The sequence below is a fragment of the Populus nigra genome, chromosome 14 (genome assembly GCF_951802175.1).
Source record: "Populus nigra chromosome 14, ddPopNigr1.1, whole genome shotgun sequence".
Lineage (NCBI taxonomy): Eukaryota > Viridiplantae > Streptophyta > Magnoliopsida > Malpighiales > Salicaceae > Populus > Populus nigra.
The window spans coordinates 2,368,002-2,388,238 of record NC_084865.1 but is presented as its reverse complement, the minus strand read 5'-3'; the positions used below and the strand labels follow the sequence as shown (position 1 = coordinate 2,388,238).

The window sequence follows — 20,237 nt, the reverse complement described above, 5'->3', positions numbered from 1 at the left end:
CAACTAATATTATTATATTTTTGGAGTTTAACCTTTATTAATTTAGTATTACATCAATAAAATATGTGCATATATAGGCTAGAAGAAAATTAAAGCTATTATAGAGCCTCTCTCTTTGTTTAATTACTTTTTTTTAGTTAATATATATAAAGTTGGATGAATTTTGTCAAAGAATCATCTCAACCCAATAATTTAAGGTTTTAGATGAGATTCCAGGATATGATTTATATTATTTTTTAACACACCCCCTCAAATGAAAATCTTTTGGACTTGAAACCTACACAGACCCACATTATTTTGTACTTAATTTTTATCAAATAAATAGGGATAGTAAGATTCGAACTCGCGACCGCTTGTTTATCAAGGCTCTGATACCATGTTAAAGAACCATTTTCAATCTAATAACTTAAGTTTTTAGATAAAAACTCTACTTATATTATTTTCTAATAAATTTCGGACCACAAGATTAAAGGTAGCTCTTCTATAATTTGTATACTTTGATCCCATCTTTTTCATGTCCTAAATTTTAAATTTCAACAGCTAAATTATTTTCTTTTTTAACTTGAATAATAAAGTAAATTTAAAAACTCTTGCTAGGGAAGAATGGGTGGCTCGTATAACAATTCCAATTAAGTGTTCAAAACCACCAGAAAATACTCTCTTTCAACTTGTAATGTCAGGTGACGTTAATAATGCACATAACAGAGTTCATGATTGGGAGATTCCAAAAATAGAATAACAGTTTTTTTGTAATCTAATTTTTGGTTCTTTCTAGTGTTTCAATATGCCTTAATGTGACCCTCTTCTGGTTGATTTCACAAAACTCTTTAATCACCATGATTCCCAGATTTAATTCTCTCAAGTTCATAGAAGAAAGCTGATGGAGTATGAGAATAATAGAAGCAAATTGAGTACTATATATATTTTTTTAAATATAAAAAAAACTAGGGTTGTCTTTCTGCCTGGATTTTCTTCGAATTGATCAGTCAACATGTCCCCTGTTCTAAGGCAATTGTTCAATTAAAATACCAAAGAAACAAAAAAAAGTTATTCTATATTGGGCTCTCTAACACCTTTTCTTAATCTATTAAATAATTAATTCGATTAATATCAGAAATATTGTGGTGGAAAGCACATAATCAGATATGTAATATGAACCAAATGATTGCCTCCTATATATATATTAATCAGGATGTATGTGGACTGTTCTACAAACTCAAGTCAAGTTAAAGACCTCCTCAGGTTGGATTTTGAACCCTAGTTTCTACCTAGAATTCTTCTGATATTACTATTTAATAGTAATTAATATATAGGTCTATTGATTAAAACTGGTTTACTCCTTTATTTGATTAATTTGACCATTTGGAGTACTATAGTTATTTGATTCATGAGAAATGAAATTCTCATGAATCTTCTAATATATATATATATATATATATATTCTATTTCTGATGAAATTAGAAAAATGAAATTAGTTTTAGAGTGAAAGTAGAGTGAAAGTATATCAAAGGTCATCAGAAACTAAAAGTAGAGATTTGGCCATGATCCGAAGTATCTTCAGTTGAGGAGCTAGAGATATACTTGTGATAATTACAAGGGGGATTTGGGCTCATAATTAGCTATAATGTAGAGCAAATGGCTCCAAAAATTATGTTACTTTCATTGCAGTATCCTTCTGTTCATATTTGCTTGCTAAAGTTTTAAAACTTGGAGAAGAAGCATTGTATATGACAATCAATTTCACTAAATGATGGTGCATTGATATGCTGCAGTAATGTACAACAAAGCATCATTTACAGCACAATTCTTAATGGTGGTGGAATTATTGCTTGAAACTTCAAAAAAGAATAAAAAAAAGAAGGAAAAATAGAGTAGAAATTAGGAGGAAAATGAGCTTCATAGCATAGATCACACAAAACACCATTAGTTGATCATGATCCCTTGAATGATTAATGGGGATGGCCCATCTTGAATACTCAAGCTTTTGTTTTATACATAGGGTTAGAATCTTGGCTTTTCTCTTTTGTATTTTATACACAATATGTTTCCTGTTCAATGACAAGACCTCAATTAAATAATTAAACAACCAAACGTGTCCTTAATCATTTGAACTCTCTCAAATATATATATATATATATATATATATATATATATATATATATATATATATATATATATATATATATATATATATATTGTAGAGGACAAATTGCAATTAAAATTGTAGCCAACATTCTTCCTGAATCCACTATAACATGCATCGAACACATGGTGGTGTTATAAAATTTTATTTTCTTCTGTTCTCCGGTTTCCTATCAATCAATATTTCATGTGAATATCACTTATTTTATAAGTCTATAAAATTTCTTGTCCCACTTTGGGATCCCTAGCTTATCATTTGACCCTCTTAATTTTTTTTTTTATTTTTTTATATAAAATTTTCCTTTGATCTTGTTAGATTTTGAACTCGGCTAGATATGACACTCCTAATTGATCTTCATTTTGATACATGAAATTAGATACAGTTAGACTATGCTGCCAAACTTTTGATAGGGAAAATTGTGTCCTTCACGTCTATATACATTTTTTTCGGAACATTTTCGATATAATCTAAGTTAGGTTTTAAATTAAAATATGCTATACTCCTTGGCAGGCTAGCACCCTCTGGATCATGCATAGTTACAAAGAAATAAGACTAGATCTGACATTAAAAACTGGAAATATTAGTAGATTTGTACGTCAATGGGCCCATCACTGGAAATCAGGATTCTACTGGGCCACGAATTTGAACACTAAATTATATTTTAAGCTTCTCATATCTACTTACTTTGGACATGCAAATCTTCATCGGAACTCCATGGCTTGGACACCCCAACATGTTTCCTGTTTAACTGCAAGAGTTAGAATTTAAGTATCAAAAAGATGCAAATATAGTATGATCACAAGCCACCAACTTTCTTTGTTTCTAAGGTACACTACATGGATCATGTGATCACATGAATGCAAATGCTAAACAGTAGCTTTTGTTAAAGTGCCTCGAGCCTCTCACTAGCCTAGCCCATTATCCATGGCTGAAGCATTTTATAACTGATGAAAACATCGTCCACTGCTCCACATATCATCAAAACATTCTTAGGGGTTAAAGAGTGAAATATAAACTACAGCCCTTCATCACATGTGGTTTCAAATTTCAACAAAGTTGCAACCTCTGCATAGCCAAGAACATAATCGACAGACATTCGAGAAATAATGTGCCCATGTCAACTGCCTCGTTTAATATTTGCATGACTGGGTTTACACAACTATATATTTGCTCTTATGTGATATTCAATAAAGGTGTATACATAAATTAAAAGGATCAATGGTAAAGGAAATCCATAAATTTTTTTTTTGTTGATATCTACAGTGGCATTCGGCGTAGCATTGAAAATCTCGAGAGTGTTGATTGTGTTATTTATAGTAAACTTCTTCTATTTGCTGCAAAAGTGCCTGGTGATAACCTGCTGAGAGATAAATGGGAGTTCCAGAAACAACGAATCAATCCCTTCTGCAGCACGGTTTTGCCCTACAGCATTTGTTTGTTTCCATTGAGAAATGGATTGTCTGATCCTCAATGTGTCTCCAAGCCAAACCATTTTCTAATCTAGATGACCATGCAGCATACAAAGCTTCTGCAACTTGTGTTGTGAAGCCATTATTGCCCAATTCCATGAATTGCAGCTGCTTTGCCATACTGATGGCAGTTGTAAGCTCTTGAATGAATTGGCATTCTAACAAAGAATTCTTTTGACACGAGCTTGTGCAACTGTCATCAAAGTCAGATGGAGCAGCTTCTGCCCTGATAGGACCATCTTCACTATCGGCCACTTCAAGCTGATTACATTCAGTGTTCGTAACACATACACCCTGCTTGTCTGAGTCGCTTTCCTTGGGCACACTCATCTTTGATGATTCAGATTTATTTAAGTTGGGTTGCAAGATGTCTGAGCACCACCCTTTAGTCGAGTCATACTGTATCATACATGTTTTCTCCAGGTTGGCATTATCAGCAAGATGGAGCTCTTCTAGACAATCATTTTCTGCACTCATTAAAACAAAGGAAAGAAATTAATAATATTAATTCATAAATGAACAGTTCAAGGGACTTTTTTGTAAGAACCTGCAAGTGCCTGAATCATTTGAAGAATCCCAGTGAGCCCCAGTTGACATTTGTTCAGGACCAAAACTTTCAGACAGCATAGTGGATTTGTAAGCAATGACACCATTGCATTTGTACCCTGCGTCCATAATTCATAATCAGGTTAGCTCAAATTTACAGAACTTCAGATCAAGTATCTGAAGTTCAATTCCAGAGGGAAAAAGAAAAAAAGACATGACATGACAGCATGGAGCAGATAGAATTTGGCAATATTCTTGCCAAGAGCAATTTATTATGAATAGCTCACACAATCTACTTTCCCCCCTAGATCTCAATGCATTGTGATTTGTTACCAGACACCATTTTCCTTCTAATTGGTATCAGGTAACTAGAGTTCATGAGCAAAAGCAGAAGAGCTTCACATTGATGACAATTAGACACAATTGCTGTTCGTCAGATGTGTGAACTCTAAGACAGCCCCATGTGGTAGTTAAACCAAATGTCTTGTGGAATTGTTTACGATATTTTGGCCATTTGCAAGAGAAAACAAAGACTACAGGATGCCAATCACCGTTGGAATTGCTCCTGCTGCAAAGCAGATAGGGGCCAAAAGAGGTGTGGTTTCTGGTGGTGACACTTCAAACCAAATTAGACTTAAGATGACCTCAGATAGTGGATTGGCAACATGGAGCTGAACTCAGAAACTAGATGAAACAGGTTTCTTGTTAGCAAAAATACACGGAGTAGCTGTATCTTTTGTTGTTCTTTCGCCCATAAGATAGCAATGAATTCACTTCTACTCAGAACAGATTCTGAATTTGTATTCTGAACCAGCAACTTTTAGGCAAATATAAAATATAAGGTTTAGAAAAGACTTCAGATTAGGAGAATCAAGATCAAGCAAGAAACAAGGATCTCAAACAAATTGAGTCAATCATATAGATCAAATATAATTAAACCACCAAAATCAAGTTCATCTCCAGTGAGTCAAAATGTCATACAATAGGTCATGTTTATATGTGATATTAACTGTTCATAATGTGAAGACATTGTATCATGAAACTGTTCAGTACGCATCTACTACCATACTATCTACTTTTCTCTCTAGGAACATAATTTCTGAAGAGGCAAACCAAGCTGAAGAATAAAAATAGCAAGTTTAACGTCAGAAAACATGTGATTATCATAAATTCAATAAAGAGCAAACCTCTTGCATAATAGGATTTCCAGCAAGGTTCAGCTCAAGAATACCACAAATCAGAGTATTGGTGCTGAGAATATAAGTATATGCAGGCATTAGCCCGCAGTATGACAGGTCAAGTTTAACAGACTCTTGAGACCCCTCGAACAATGATGCAGTTAATTGTAGTGCCCCATCCTACAAGTAATATCAATTATTAGAGAAAACAGGATGTACAACCAAAAGTTCCACAGAAAGTCAACTATTACTCACAGTTCCTATGCCGGTGCTCCCAAGCATTAACCGTGACAAACATGATGTTTTGGCAAGTTGGCAGAGACTATCAACAACAGGCTTGGTTAGCTTTAACCCACTCAGATTCAGTGCTGCAAAACTACAAACAAGAAAAATTCCAGGCTTTGTCAGAACTTATTCAGAAGCTGAAATCTCATCCATGAACTATGCAGGAATATATAGTTGAAAAGCACTTCGGAATATGGAGTTGTATTGATATAAACCTTTTCAAGGTGGCAAGTTTGGCTAGTAGATTAATGATAGCGTTTCCAGATACAGAGTTATTATATCCTGTTGAAGCACAAATTAAGTAGACAATAAAAAAGAAATAAACTAAAGAATATAATATACTAAATGAGCCAAATATAGTGCACCTATAGAAAGTTGTGCCAAGACCAAGCTCGCATTTAGTGCATCAGCCACCTTTTGAATTGTTCTTGTTGTTATGGAACAACGCTCAATGTTCAAGCTGTATAGGGCTACAAAACAAAAAGAGCATTTATGAGCGAAACAAATAAGGATATGTGGGGGAAAGCAAATGCTAGCATCTTCAAGCATACACAGTTGATGTTCACCACAGATCAATTCAACAAAGCCCTTGCTCAACCCCTGTAGGTGCACACTCTGACACAAACTCTTTCAAGGAAAACACATTAATAATCATTTACTAAAAGTTTTAAAAGTCTGAGACTTACCTCTGCAGTTTTCCAATATGGTTGAAAGGTAAGATCCACATGCATCAGTGAGACGGTTTCCAGAGAGATTAAGAACTTCCAAGCGAGCAAAGAGAACAGGACATTCACAGATCTGAAGATTACAAATTAAAAGCATATCAAGAGAAGAAAAAAAAGGCATCGCCAAGTGTAGTTCCAGCCATCATGAAGTAAGAATATTCTGAGTAGAATTCAGTGTTCATATCAAAACCAATACAAGTTCAAGTTACTGCATTGTCTGGTATGGAGGATGTTTATGTCCCTCTTGGACTCACTATATCAGGTATATGAACACTGACAGTGCAATTCTTGGAATATAGAATGGTTCTATTCGCCTCTTAACTTGCACTTGGTTCATTCTAGTAATTCATATGATATATAAATTTGTCCAGAAAGTTCAAGGTTTCTAAATTGCCTTTGAATCGCGTGAATCTCTTTTCTAAACTTATGCATGCTACTTGTGGAATAAAATTTAACCTTAAAAGGAAAAAAAAAAAACAAAGGCATTGAACTCTTATATATTGAGAAGATGCATCGCTGGTTACCTATGCATGAAAAAAGGCTTACAACAGAAGCCAAATCAAGTGTATCAAACCAACTTGAACTTAACAAAACCCAAGTACACTATCAAATACTCAGGAAAGAATTGAAAACAACTTCCATAAACATGTAATTTATTAAACTATCATATTGTTTTTGGACAAACTTCAAAAATACCCCTAACCATATAGGTAGTCTCAATGTTACCACCAAATAATTTTTGGTATCAATTTTACCCTCAAAATTTTAGAAATTCTCAATTAAGGACTTTTATCCATTTTTAAGGCTTTCCATCCATATTTCCACCCAAATTGTACTATTTTTTTTTTTACAAAACGACATCATTTTATAGGAAACTCAACGTTTTCTATTAAGTATTCTACCAAAAGTCCTTAATTGAGAAATCAAAATAGATTACAGGTAAAAGTGAAATAAAAAATAGTTTGGGTGCAAAATTAATAATACCTCAAAAACTTGGTGGTATATTTGATGTTTTCCCCAATTTTTTTCATGTTTTGACAATAGTTTAACTCCCTGGAGCATATAATATTTACCAGTTCAGTGGCGAATAACCAAGTTCAAAGGATGCACCAGTCTCAAGATGTTAAACCGATGTCTAAATGTTCTGCTTGACAACCTATTAATTGCTTTTACAGAATGAGATTTCTCTGCTAGTTAGTGAACTACCAACCGTGCATAAAATTGACTATGTAAACATAATTTGTATTTAATTGCATTCTTTTTGGTTCACGTATTCTCCATGCAGTTTTTTTCCTGACTTTTAATATCTTTGAATTCATTCTACTTACTAGAAGTGCGCTACTTAAGTTCTATGTATCACTTCCAATTGATTAAACATCAAATTTTCCAAACAACTTGTCCTCAAATAATAACGTCATGAGCACTTGTAAAAACTAACAGCAATAGAAAACCATGGCCTTTGTACAGCTTTGTTATTTAATCCTCCAAGATTGCAATATCCAAATGCTATGTTATTATTTGTTGAAAACATGAGTTTTTGGAATAGGAAGTTTTAAAGCAACATCAGGTTGTAAAATTGGAAAAGATCTGCATCACATATGGTCCGTTCATTTCTTTCTTAAGTATGGGTTTTAGCTGGACCTAAAACTGATGTCATTTTAAAAAATTAATCATTGATGAGATAAATTAATTTTAGAGAGAGCAGATTGTAGCAGTGAAAAATGCAAACTTTATATACAACTTATTGGTGGTAATCAACAATGTCCAGAGCACTTTAAACAAATAACCACAATATTGCCATCATTTTGTGTCCAGATTTCCCAGTTCCACGTTTGAAATTGGTTGAGAATGTGATTCCTTCGGATTTGAGAGTCACAATGAATGCTTGAGAACAACCAAGCAGGGGATAGAATACTCTAAATCAATATTAGGCTGTACAAGTTACATACCTGAAATAAAGCAGTTGGACCAAATCGATTACAATGCAGGTCCAAAGTCAAATCACCGTATTTTTGCCCTGATGTGAGAAATTGTTGAAGTTTCTCCATTGTTCCATTCCCTGAGAGACAATAACCAATGGACAGCTAATATTAGCAGAGCAGAAAATTGACAACCCCGCATTCCTTTAAGAGATAACAAGGACAATGATGCAATAACAGCTTTTTTCTGAGAAGCATGCAGAGAAACAGTAAGCATGCCCTTTGTAATCCAGAAACAGATCCATATAGAAGTTACGATCAAAAGCCAACTATCATTACCCAAAAAATTATGGGAAAGGTCTATCACGGCAACTGTTTTGTGGGTATCCAGGGCATTCAACAGTGGAGTTACTGATATATCTTGCAATTCACATTCAGATCCAATGACTTCATCCTCTACCTGGCACACAAGAAATGAATAGAACAAAATAGAAACCAATTTGGACATGTATAACTCCAACAGATAATGAGATCCACTATCCTGCCATTACCAATAATAGAACAAGATCCCCCTTCACCAATCAGCACCTAACCAATCCCCATGCTTACCTCTGAAATGTATAGTTTCTTAAGCAACTTCATATTAGGTGCCTCGGATAACTCCTCACAGCAGTCGATGTACAGCTTCATCAAGCGCTTTTGAACCCAACCTGTTGTTTCATTGAATAAAGAGCATGACATTAGGAAAAAAATTGAAATGAAAAGAATAAAGCAGCAGCATCTACTTTGACAGTTGCTGAATATGGTTATGCTGCCTATACCAATTATGACTATCTTCGGTAAGTTGCTAGAGAATAAGAGAGCAAAGTTGAAGATTAGTTTTAGAAAACTGTTCTGGTTGGATTCTCTTCCAAAGTAGTATTTCTTCAAGCATCAGGCAGAAATATCATTTGAAAGCATGCAGTTTTATTTATGCCATTCTCATTCTACAGCTCTTATATATTTCAGAAGTAAAATTCCTCAATCAGGATCCTTGTTGGCCAGAATAATGTTCAACACAATTTGAGCCAACTTAAGTTGAATCTTTTTTTTTTTCCAGTACCTCTATTCTAAAGTACTTTATTCCGCAACTCATTGTGAAACTGATCCTATCAAGCTTGTTAATGAATGCCCAAAATGTCCCTCAAGACTGTCAACAACAATGCCACATAAAATATAGTTTCCACTGACTATTACCACGTGCACAAGGCCTGAACTAACAAGTTAAAATATTTGAATTGGGGAGAGCATGACAAACTACATTCACCATAAGAATACTCAAGATTCAAGGAAAATAAAGAAGGCTGGAAAAAATATATCATGGAAAGGAAATTGGAAGTTGTAACACATACCATTAATGGAAACTTCTATTAGGATATTTCCTTGATCACCCTTGAGAGTTTCAAATGCTTCTATGGAATCTAGAACTCTTCCATGACATTTCATATGCTGAACGATGGGCAAGAGACCTAATGAGATAAAATCTACATGTTAATAGAAGTGATGTAACCAAGAAAGGAAAATAATACCATTAAATAATAAACATGCTGGAGAGTGAAATTCCTTCTAATTGTGCATTGTTCTTCGCTCTTTTTCAATTTTTGCATGACAAGAGTAGGACTTAAACCCAAGACTTCAATTCCTCTGCATTGGGATAGTACTGTTGGGCAAAACACCCAATCAAATAAAGGAGCAAAAAAGGGAGTCTATGCACAGTTGAGACCGTAGCAAAACCAAAAGCTCACTGTCATGCAATGTAGGCTTATGCACGTGCCATGCACAACAAAGGAGCCTAAGCTTCATACGCTGGGCAGTAGAAAAACTTCACTATGCATATAACGTAAAGCATATATCTGCAACTCAGCATGGGCACCAATGAAGCCCACCATTGGTCATTTAGATGCCAAAATCAGCTACATTGGAGCAACACAGCCTTCACAGAAAGAATCTCTCTGCCAACTCACTTTAGGAATACGCATGACATGATTTCCACTGCAATCCTGCCAAATTGTTTTTTGTTTTTTGAACGGAAGAAAAAAATGAAAAAAAGACTTGTGCTCGCTGCTCATTGTTAGCCTTTCTAAACAGTGCACAATCATGTGTTTGAAGGTGTATTTAAATCCATTCTTGTTGCCATTCAATATACACTCTGCCACTCGTAAATCAAATGCAACTTGTTTCTTTATTGTTATTTATTAGATTTGTGTGGATTACAACTCATATGCCCTAAATTATGATTGTCAGAAAATAAAAGCATATAAAGTCCAACAGTCATGCCCACCTTTTGATCTCTTCTCTGTAGGAAGCTGCAAATAGTACAAACAGGCCAGCTCAACAGTCATAGACTCAATGCTCAATTTATCAAAAGCGAGGTATGAAGCTGCATCTACTTGTATCAGGTCATTGTCAATTCTGAATACAATACACTGCTGCAGTCAGTACAAGAGATCATATTAGCAATTTACAGCAGCAACAACCAAATAATTATATAGCATAGGAAATACAGTGATAAATAAGCATTCTTCATTATCTCTATCTCCTAAAAGATGGCCTTTATCTAGTTCCATAGTAAGCATCTCAGGTTTGAAACCAAAAGGTTGCAGATTCGAGACCTACTTCATGAAAAATTGATGGAGAGGAGTGTCTCTAAGATCTCCCTTGTAAATTATAATCGAAAGACAATTAATAATAGCACATGTGACACTCACATTATCATCATTCTCAGAATTGTGCAACCTGAGATGAGCAGCATTGTTTTTATGCGTTAAGTTCTCAGAGACATCACATTTGGAGCCACTAGCAGCAAGATCACATGCAAAAACAACTTCATTGTTGCTTGAAGATCTGAAAACTTTGCCTTTGGGAGTCACAATTTTTGGGCTCTGAGATTTGTATGAAGAAGTGCTTTCTTCATTGTTATTGGGATTCCAGGAACTGGTAGCACATTTGGAAGCAACTGTTGATACACCCTGCCAAATAAAGTGTAAAGCAATTAACAATCAACTTCACGAGGGAAACAATATACTTCAGCTTTTGATCTATCTATTTTCATACCTGAAATGCACATGCAGAAACAGCTGGATTGCTTGCCCCCATAACTGCAATTAAATAAGTACTTCAGTACTAATAGAAATGAAATTTTAGATCATAAATAAGTTCATCATTCCTGATTAAAAAAAAAAATTTAAACCCACATCCATTAGAAGTAGCAACATCCTCCGGAGGGCATCTATTGAGCCTTTCTCTGGGGCAGTCTACCTTATCATGCATTTCATCTTCATCATCTGAAAGGACTATTCTAATACGTTTACGACTAAGAACTGTCTGCTGATCACTAGCTGTTTTGGAAAAACATTTTGGAGAGGCTTCAGTTGGCCAAGTAGAAGTATTATGCATTTCTTCTTGAGTTGACTTTGTTCTGGGAGAATTTTTATGGGACTGAAGGAGTGAAATCAGAGGTAAATCATCATTCAACCCTTCAGCACCAGCTAAAGATTTTGATCTTGCAGAACCAGATTTGTTAATTTCTTGGGAGCAGGATGCATTAGATCTACAATCTGACAAGTGATCATCCCCATCTGTATCAGTCTCAGAGCAGCAATCCGTTGCCAAATTCTGCCTTTCAAGCTCTGTGTTTTTGGACTTTAACCTCTCAATTTCATGCTGCAACCTCCTACAAAAGCAAACCTTTCTTTGAGTAATAGTACATATTTGTACCTCTGCAAGAAAACCTTCAAAATTCAATTTACTGCAAGACTAGTGTTTGGGTTATCAACTTCTAAAGTTGAAATTCCCAAGCCATCAAAGCTAATTCCAAGTGGCTAGCCTAGATTGATGAAAGGTCTTGCATAATCCAAATTTACCTGGCCTCTTCTTCATTGTCAAATCTTATCATGTGGCTATAGTGCATGTTCTCTAATGCTGAAAGCTGAACAGAGGGAAGATTAGCTTTAACAGCAATCCTGCATAATAGGAAAACAAAATAAGTGAGGCTCGGTGTTATAAGCCTAAGAAATAGGTACAAGTAGACAACCACAAGACAATTGATTTCTATGCTAACAGAATGATATCAGGTGACCCTCACAGGGAATAGTCTGAAATTTATTTTTCCCGTCCTTTTATTTTCCTTTGTTGTAACTCTTGCAAATTCAAATTACTAACATAGCAATTGGGTGTCATTTCAGGCCCATGTAATATTCACCAAAAGTTGAGATCGTTGGCAAATTCAAGTTTGCTGCTTCACCAACCATTACCAAACTAGTATCTATTCTGTTTAGCACTTCAGATGCTTCTGTTGCATATAATTTAAATCCTGTAGCAGGTCACCAAAAGGAAAAGGCATGACTTTTGAGGTAACTAGAGCATTTTGATGATGATGATAAGAATTAATAAATCAGATAAGGATGATATGAGAAAAATAATCACGCAACAATTAAAAATTTCACAGAATTTAGTAATGATGCATTAAATTAATGCACAATCCCTAAGGAATGAACTAAATGTGGCAAGACCTTGAGTATATTTTGTTTACAGATAGTCAAGGAAATTATAGTGCACTGAAATGCAACATTTCAACAGGGAGTATCATGGAGAACCCACCTTTCACATCAACCCACCCCCCTCCCTCGAAAAACCCATTTCCTGACACTAAATATAGGTTCAATCCAGTTTCTGAGGAGGAGAAATCCAGCATAAAAGAAGATCTTTCATAATTTGTTTAAAATACATGATGAACACATCACATCACCTTCCTAACCATATAGACTAGATGCACCAATGGCATTTGTCTTTGGTTACATTCCTAACCGAACACTCCAAATACTGCTTACAAATAAGCAAAACCCTGTTTCAAAATACTATCCTCTTATTGTATTGAAAACAGCAGTATCCACATGCACACTTCCCAGTTTGCCCACATGGGCTGCATTTAAGCCTTGTATTAAAAAACAGGATGTACTTTGTAAATGCTGATATGCCTAAAACACCAAAACTGTCATGCTAGAACTCCATGAATCTTCTAATTCAAACAGAGGAATTTCTGAGAAAAACAAGGTGTTAGAGAAAACTACCTATAGCCCTCCTCAAATGCATTTAGAGCTCCCATCCAATCACCATCACAGTCCAGAACATCACCAATATTAATTTTTGCTAATGCTTGACCCTGAAATCAATAATCGTTAATAGTTAGAGCTTTGACTGTCAAACGTAAAGTGCATCTTGACTTGCATGTGCGCCAACTCTTATACCAAGTAGCTCAAGCTAAATTTAATGGCTCCCCTCAATCAACCATAAGTTTATTAACAGGTATACAGGAGAACTAGCATATGAAAGGACCATAGAACGTACAAAATTACCTCCAAGTTGCTGATTGACTTGTATGTCTCCCAACTCTTCATGAACCATTTAATGGCTTTCTTGAATTTTCTGAGCTTCTGGTATGATTCTCCAAGAAGTAGAAATGAATCGCCCAGCTTCTCTTTATCACAGAGTTCACTAGCTATTCTCTTCTTCCTTTTTGCAAATTCATGATGCTAGACATATAACATCACAAAATTGCTCAGTTTAAAATCACAAAATAGAAGGGTAGGGGGCAGAGACACATGCCATGTATAATCAATTTAGTGGAAAGTTTCTCTTTTGCCTAAAAACAACATACAACAAAAAATAGAAAGTTATTTTAACAGTTCAAAATATGTAAATGACACCATACTAAATCCTAGCTCAAACAAGTTAATGAAATTTAACTAGATCTGTTTCAAAAATATCTAAGAAATTCAATTTCTGTTAACTTAGGACAGCATTAATGTGGAGATTCTCTCTAAGAAGAGCACAGAGAGATGATCAAAGCTAGCTAGGGGACACATAAAATGAATGCATCTCATGTAAATATGTTCCCAATTTTTAATGCAGTAAATAACTATTAGAATATGTTCTAAGAGCAGCTAGATATTGGCAAAGCTATTAGAAGTTTACAATATGTATGGTAGAGCAGCTACCTTTGACCATGCAAGTATAATGCTCGACTTCTCAATGAGGCAGTCAAGGGATGCATTCTGCTGCAGCAAACACTTCCGCTCATGATGTGTTCCCCTTGCAGTGACTATACTTCTAGTTAACTTTTTAAGATTCTGCTCTTCTTTCTTCAATTCATCCATCACCTTCATAGCTTCTTTTACAGTTCCAATATTATGACCAATTTCCTTGACCAAAGTATCCTCATCTTCCATGGATTTTGCCAGATCAAGTGCCTTATGATAGCAAAGATTTGCTTCCTCATACTTTTGAGCCCTGTAATGCAATTCACCAAGATTGATGTACCCTTTTGCCTCCCCTTGGCAATGCCCTATTCTATTACAAATTCTAATATCTTTTTTAATGTGTTCCTGAGCCTTATCCCACACCTTCAGCTCCATGTAAACATTTCCAAGATTGTGATGGAGCCTGCTCCGACCATCATCATCTGCATCAACTTCTTCCTCATCGCATATTTCTAGTCCTCTAGCAAGTATTTTCTTGGCTTCTTCCAAGTTATCAAGATCCATTTCAATCATTCCTATATTATTATGGGCATCTATATATTCTTTGAGGAAAGACGATTTATTAGTATGTGGATTTTCCTTGAGAGACTGAGCTAGCTTCATGGCTGACTTGAAGTACTTCTTGGCATTCCGAATTGAAGAATGGTCATTGTCAGATTTTAAGAACATTTCATGGTATGTTCGACCAAGCTGGGTGCTGGCTCTTTGCTGTTCAACAAGGTCGTTGGCATCCTTGGCAAGATCCAAATGCTTTTTCTACAATAATGAATCACCTTTTAATAATCCATATTGATAACAGATCCACTTACTTGCAACCTTTGCTTTTAAAGCAGAAATTTACTCAAAGTTCACAAGTAAATCCTGCTATAACCCTTTATTTAAATATTTTTCAAAGTTTAACAACCCGGCTTTTAGACAAGTCATGTCTTCCCTTGATCCAAAAACTGAAGAGCTATAAACAAAAACCCTCTTGGTAGTTTAAAACGCCAAGAAAAAAGAAGAAGAAGAATCACCTCCATTCAGCTATTTCTATTAATATCCATTCCAGCAGACATTTCAAAACTCACAACTCAAACCATCATAATTTCTCCCATTTTCATAGAAGCCAACAAATTGTATAAAATTTACAATTTAATCCTCACAAATTATACATTCTTTTCAAAAAAACAAAAATCAAATTTCCTTCAATTCTCAACACCCAACCCCCCCTCCCCCCCCAAGAAAAAAAAAACCAATTCTCCTTTTATTCTCTCAAAAAGAAAAAGAAAAACCATAATCTGACCAGAATCAAACCCTAAAATCACAAATTAGAAAAAACAAAACCCCAAAATTCCCCTCAGAATTTTAAACTTCCCATCAATTCCCCTCACCCAAAATCCAAAACGCACTTCTCATTTTCCAAAAAACAAAATAAAACCAAATTTTCATTTTCTCAAAAAAAAAAAAGTGATCCAATTCAGAAATCTAACCTGGTAAACCAAAGCATGCTTGAAATCATGAAGTCTGAGATAAACATCTCCAATAGATTGACAAGTAGGCAACAACTGCTTCTCAGGCAAGTACTTGTTCGAAATCTCATAATCTATACGTAACCATTTCAATGCCTTCACATACTCCCCTCTGTTCTTATACATATCTCCTATCAAATTTGCCCATCTTGCTTCCTCTTGGTGATTCCCTACTTCACGCGCATTAACAAATGCGCGTTTCGCTGTCTGCATTTCTTGCTCTTCTTTGCTTATCGGCATGATGGTATTTGTCGATGTTGAGCGGAGAGAAATGGAGGATTTGGGATTTTAGGGTTTGGTGTTTTAGACAGGGGATTTTGGGTTTTTTGAAAGTTTTTATTTTGGTGCGCAAAAATGAATTTTCCCGCCAGAAGTAAAAGCGAGTTATGAATTTAACACCTCGAGGCCCGGACCACGTTAAGGCATCTGGGCATCTGGGCCCATAACCTTTACAAATTGGTCTCAATGAATTTGGGTTCTTAAAAACTGGAAAATTAAATTTTACAGTGTTTATCAAAGATATTTTATTAGTTATTTTTTATATTTATTTAAAAAAAACATACAAAAAGTAAAGAAAAAATAAAACTCATAATACATAAAGAGATAAAAATATCTCCACTTTAATTTTTTTGCTACTTGTATTTATTAAAACAATAAGCCTAGAAAATAACTAATAAAATATTATTAATTATTCCCTAAACATCATAAAAAAAAAATTGAATAGTAGATTAAGACTTACACATCATATGATTATGAAATTGTTGCCTTCAAAAACCGTACTTCTCAAGCAAGAGTAGTTGTATAGGCTATGATTTGGTGGGTTGGCATAAAAATATTGGAATTAATTGCTTGAATTGGATTGAGTTTCCTTTGAATTAGTAAGATATTGACTTGGCTAATTAAATTTATTTATCCATGATCATGTTTTTAATAATTTAATTATCTAGAACATCCAAAAATTCAATTAGGATTTTTATCCTCTTACATGTAGTTCTTTTCAATGTCCGCTGCAACAAAAAGTATTAACGCTACATAGTTCTGATCATTTCCTTCCTCTCAACAGGAAAACATTGCCCTTTGAATCTCCAAGCACAAAGAATGGGAACCCTAGCTATCAACAGAATTGTTAATGAGGTTTTCTTCTTGGTTCAAAGTTTCTCTTAAAGGCTAGCTAGTTCTATTATTTATTGTTTGTCTTCTACTTTGGATAAAATTATACATATATTGCAGCAGCAACTGGGATGCATATATATTAATTATGATATATCAGAAAATGTTTCGTACATACATCTCATACACACCCATATGCAAACATATTTTTCGAACCTTATCTCAATCCATGCCTTGATTGACATCATATTTCTCAGGTTTGGTAAGAATAACTGATGTACACAGCCCAACAATCGATCATATTCACTGAGATTCCACTTCTGTCTACTTTAGCTGATCATCAAATATGTCGATACACGACGTCGGGCGACGGCTCCTGCTTTTTTATTTATTTAACAAAAATAGTTTTTTTCTCAATTGGGGGAAATAAAGATTTTATTGGAGTCGCCATCTAGTAATTTGAGGGAACTAGAAATCCCAAATTAGACACTGGTCCCAGAGATTCGTGTACGGGGTTAGTTATGATTAAGGGAAGGTAAACACCACCCTTAAAACATCCTTTCAATAGAAAGGTTACCCTTACTTGTGTGTTTTTTTTATTTGATTCAAATGCTATTATATTTTGGGCTTATTGGTAATTATTTTAAAATGATTAACGTCGGTCCCTAAAAATAGGAGACACGTTAAAAATGACATCAGTCCCTAAAAATTAGGAGACTTGTCTAGAATACTGACGTTTGTCCCTAAAAAGAAGAGTTACGTCTGGGTTACCAAAAGAAATAATGGATATAATCCATTATATTTTGGGTTTATTGGTAATTTGCTTTTTTTAAAATGATTAACGTCGGTCCCTAAAAATAGGAGACGCTTTAAAAATGACATCAGTCCCTAAAAATTAGGAGACTTGTCTAAAATATGACGTTTCAACCCTAAAAAGGAGAGTTACGTCTGGGTTACCAAAAGAGATAATGGACATAATTCATATTTGGTATTTACATTTTTGACATCGGTCCTTTTTTAAAAAAAGAGACGTGTCGACAAATAATATTCGTTTATAAAAACAAATTTTATTTTGATATTATTGAGAAATGGATATAACCATATTCGAGAATTGGGCTTTGGATCCACGAACAATAATATGATAAAATGGGTGTTGGAACCACGTTGTTTTTTATATTTTTTTTGTTTTATTGTTTTTTACATGCAAGAAAATTTATATACAAAATAAAAAAATGTTAGAAATCTCAAAAAATTTACCTGAGTGTCACTGTATAGGTAAAAGACTAAAATACCCTCGGATTTCTCCGAAAATTATGAAAATGCCACTGGCGGCGCGTGTGACTCACGCGCGGCTACTGTTGGCGGCGGCGAAATTGTCCGGCGAGATTTCTGACCAACCGATGGTCGATCCTGGTAGATCTGATGTCGAGGATTCTGATGGTGGTGGTCTTGATGGCCGTTAATGGCTGATGAAGGAGAATCAACGACTTGAAGCTTCGGTGGCCGACGAAAATCGCGGTCTTTTTCCAGCCAGATGAGGCGGAGAAAACGCTGAAAACCACCGGGGTTTTTCTTTACAGCAGGGGAGAAACCTTTCTGTGGTGGTGCGGAGGCTGGAGACGGGCGGAAAGTGAAGATCAGATGAGAGAGAGAGCGTCGCCGGCGAGAGGAGAGAGGGAGTCTGAGAAGTGCTACGATGTGAACGCGTGTATGGTACACCGGTACCGCTGAACACTGTACGCCATTGGATCTCGGATGAAAACGATCGGATGGCTGTGATTGGCTAGAGTTGCAGATTGATCGGACGGTCTGGATGAGCGCAACTTTGATCTGGTGTGGCGCGGTGCACAGAAATCTCGGTGCACCGGATGACGTGGCGCAACGAGATCAAATCTTGGAATATTTCAACGGCTGAGATGTGTCGGGATATATTTGGTATTTTTCAAATTGTTTTTTTTTTAAACAATATCCTACTCTCGTGAAGAAAAACTAAAAAAAAAAATTTATAACACTTTCACAGTTCTTTCTCTTCTTTCTTTTTTTTCTTTCGTTCTTTTCTCCCTTTTTCTTCCCCTGCTCGTGGCTATTTATAGCCAATGAATAGGGGACAAATCACATCCACCTTCCATCTACCTTAAATAAAAAAATATATTAACATAACTACTACTTACATAATTAAACTGCGCCGTTGAAAAAATTTACTTTTGAATTATTGATTTTTGTTTTATTACATATAATAATAAATATTTATATAGGTAAAATTAAAACTCAAATCAGTATTAGAAAAAGCCCGATTTAACCGCTAAAAATCAATTTTAATTACCGAAATTATGTTGAAACATAAAAAAAACTTTCAAATGATATAAAACCGGTGGACCGGGTTTTGACCAAAAAAATAACAGTTTTGACCCAAAACGGCATGAAACTCATTTTTTACCCTGGTCGACATGGTTTGACCCGTATTGACCCGGTGGACTCAGTTTTGGTCAAAAATGACGGTTTCGACCCGAAACGGCCCGAAACTCATTTTTTACCCTGGTTGACATGGTTTGACCCGTATTGACCCGGTGGACTCAGTTTTGGTCAAAAATAACGGTTTTGACCCGAAACGGCCCGAAACTCATTTTTTACCCTGGTCGACATGGTTTGACCCGTATTGACCCGGTGGACTCGGTTTTGGTAACAAATGATGGTTTTGACCCGAAACGGCCCGAAACTTATTTTTTACCCTGGTCGACATGGTTTGACCCGGTGGACTCGGTTTTGGTAACAAATGATGGTTTTGACCCGAAACGGCCCGAAACTTTTTTTGCCCTGGTCGACATGGTTTGACCCGTATTGACCCGGTGGACTCGGTTTTGATGGACAGATGCAGTTGACTCGAGAAAAATATATTTTTGAATTTTCATTTTTCTTAATTTTTTTGGATTTTATGAATAATAATAGAAATAAAATAACATTCGAGAAAATCTTGGTGGATCCAAAATTGGGTTACAACAAAATATATATTGTGTCCTCCCCATTTTCCAGTAATTCACTAATGTTAACTTAGTTAGCGTCTTGTTCAAACTTCCACCAAGTAAAGCATAACTTGAGTAAAGAGGGTATGATCCAGTGGTTAAACGAATGTGCTCAAGTTACGATCAATGCAATGGTTAAAGTAATGTCTTGAAAACATAGATCAAGTATAGTGAGGATTAATATTCTCATTAACCACCACCTGGTATCCAATCATAAAGAAAATGGGGAAAAAAAGAGAGAAGATAACTAGGATATA

General features: G+C 35.2%; 1 protein-coding gene across 2 annotated transcripts; it reads right to left on the bottom strand.

Annotated features, from left to right (window-relative positions):
• Positions 1-3,118: 3,118 nt before the first annotated feature.
• On the bottom strand, positions 3,119-16,189 carry LOC133672598 (protein TONSOKU). 2 transcript variants are annotated; one of them, XM_062093054.1, is made up of 20 exons: positions 15,812-16,189; positions 14,301-15,098; positions 13,659-13,835; positions 13,374-13,465; positions 12,168-12,266; positions 11,499-11,977; positions 11,359-11,402; positions 11,013-11,273; positions 10,586-10,733; positions 9,657-9,773; positions 8,875-8,975; positions 8,605-8,725; positions 8,296-8,405; positions 6,308-6,419; positions 5,987-6,091; positions 5,837-5,903; positions 5,592-5,712; positions 5,346-5,516; positions 4,160-4,277; positions 3,119-4,079 (listed from the first exon to the last, which is right to left on the bottom strand). In XM_062093054.1, exons 1-20 carry the CDS (start codon positions 16,088-16,090, stop codon positions 3,538-3,540), a joined length of 4,062 nt encoding a protein of 1,353 aa, XP_061949038.1. In that variant the 5' UTR covers positions 16,091-16,189; the 3' UTR covers positions 3,119-3,537. The 2 variants fall into 2 exon arrangements, with proteins under 2 accessions (XP_061949038.1, XP_061949039.1); XM_062093055.1 differs by having other exon boundaries at positions 10,586-10,730.
• Positions 16,190-20,237: the final 4,048 nt, after the last annotated feature.

What these genes read in the sequence shown, in the direction of transcription:
- LOC133672598 (XM_062093054.1), bottom strand. Translation starts at nt 16,090, where the DNA reads ATGCCGATAAGCAAAGAAGAGCAAGAAATGCAGACAGCGAAACGCGCA. An exon ending in AGTCAATCAGCAACTTGGAG is followed by an intron (nt 13,466 to 13,658) that starts GTAATTTTGTAC and finishes TATTGATTTCAG; the next exon opens with GGTCAAGCATTAGCAAAAAT. An exon ending in AAACTTGCCACCTTGAAAAG is followed by an intron (nt 5,713 to 5,836) that starts GTTTATATCAAT and finishes TCTTGTTTGTAG; the next exon opens with TTTTGCAGCACTGAATCTGA.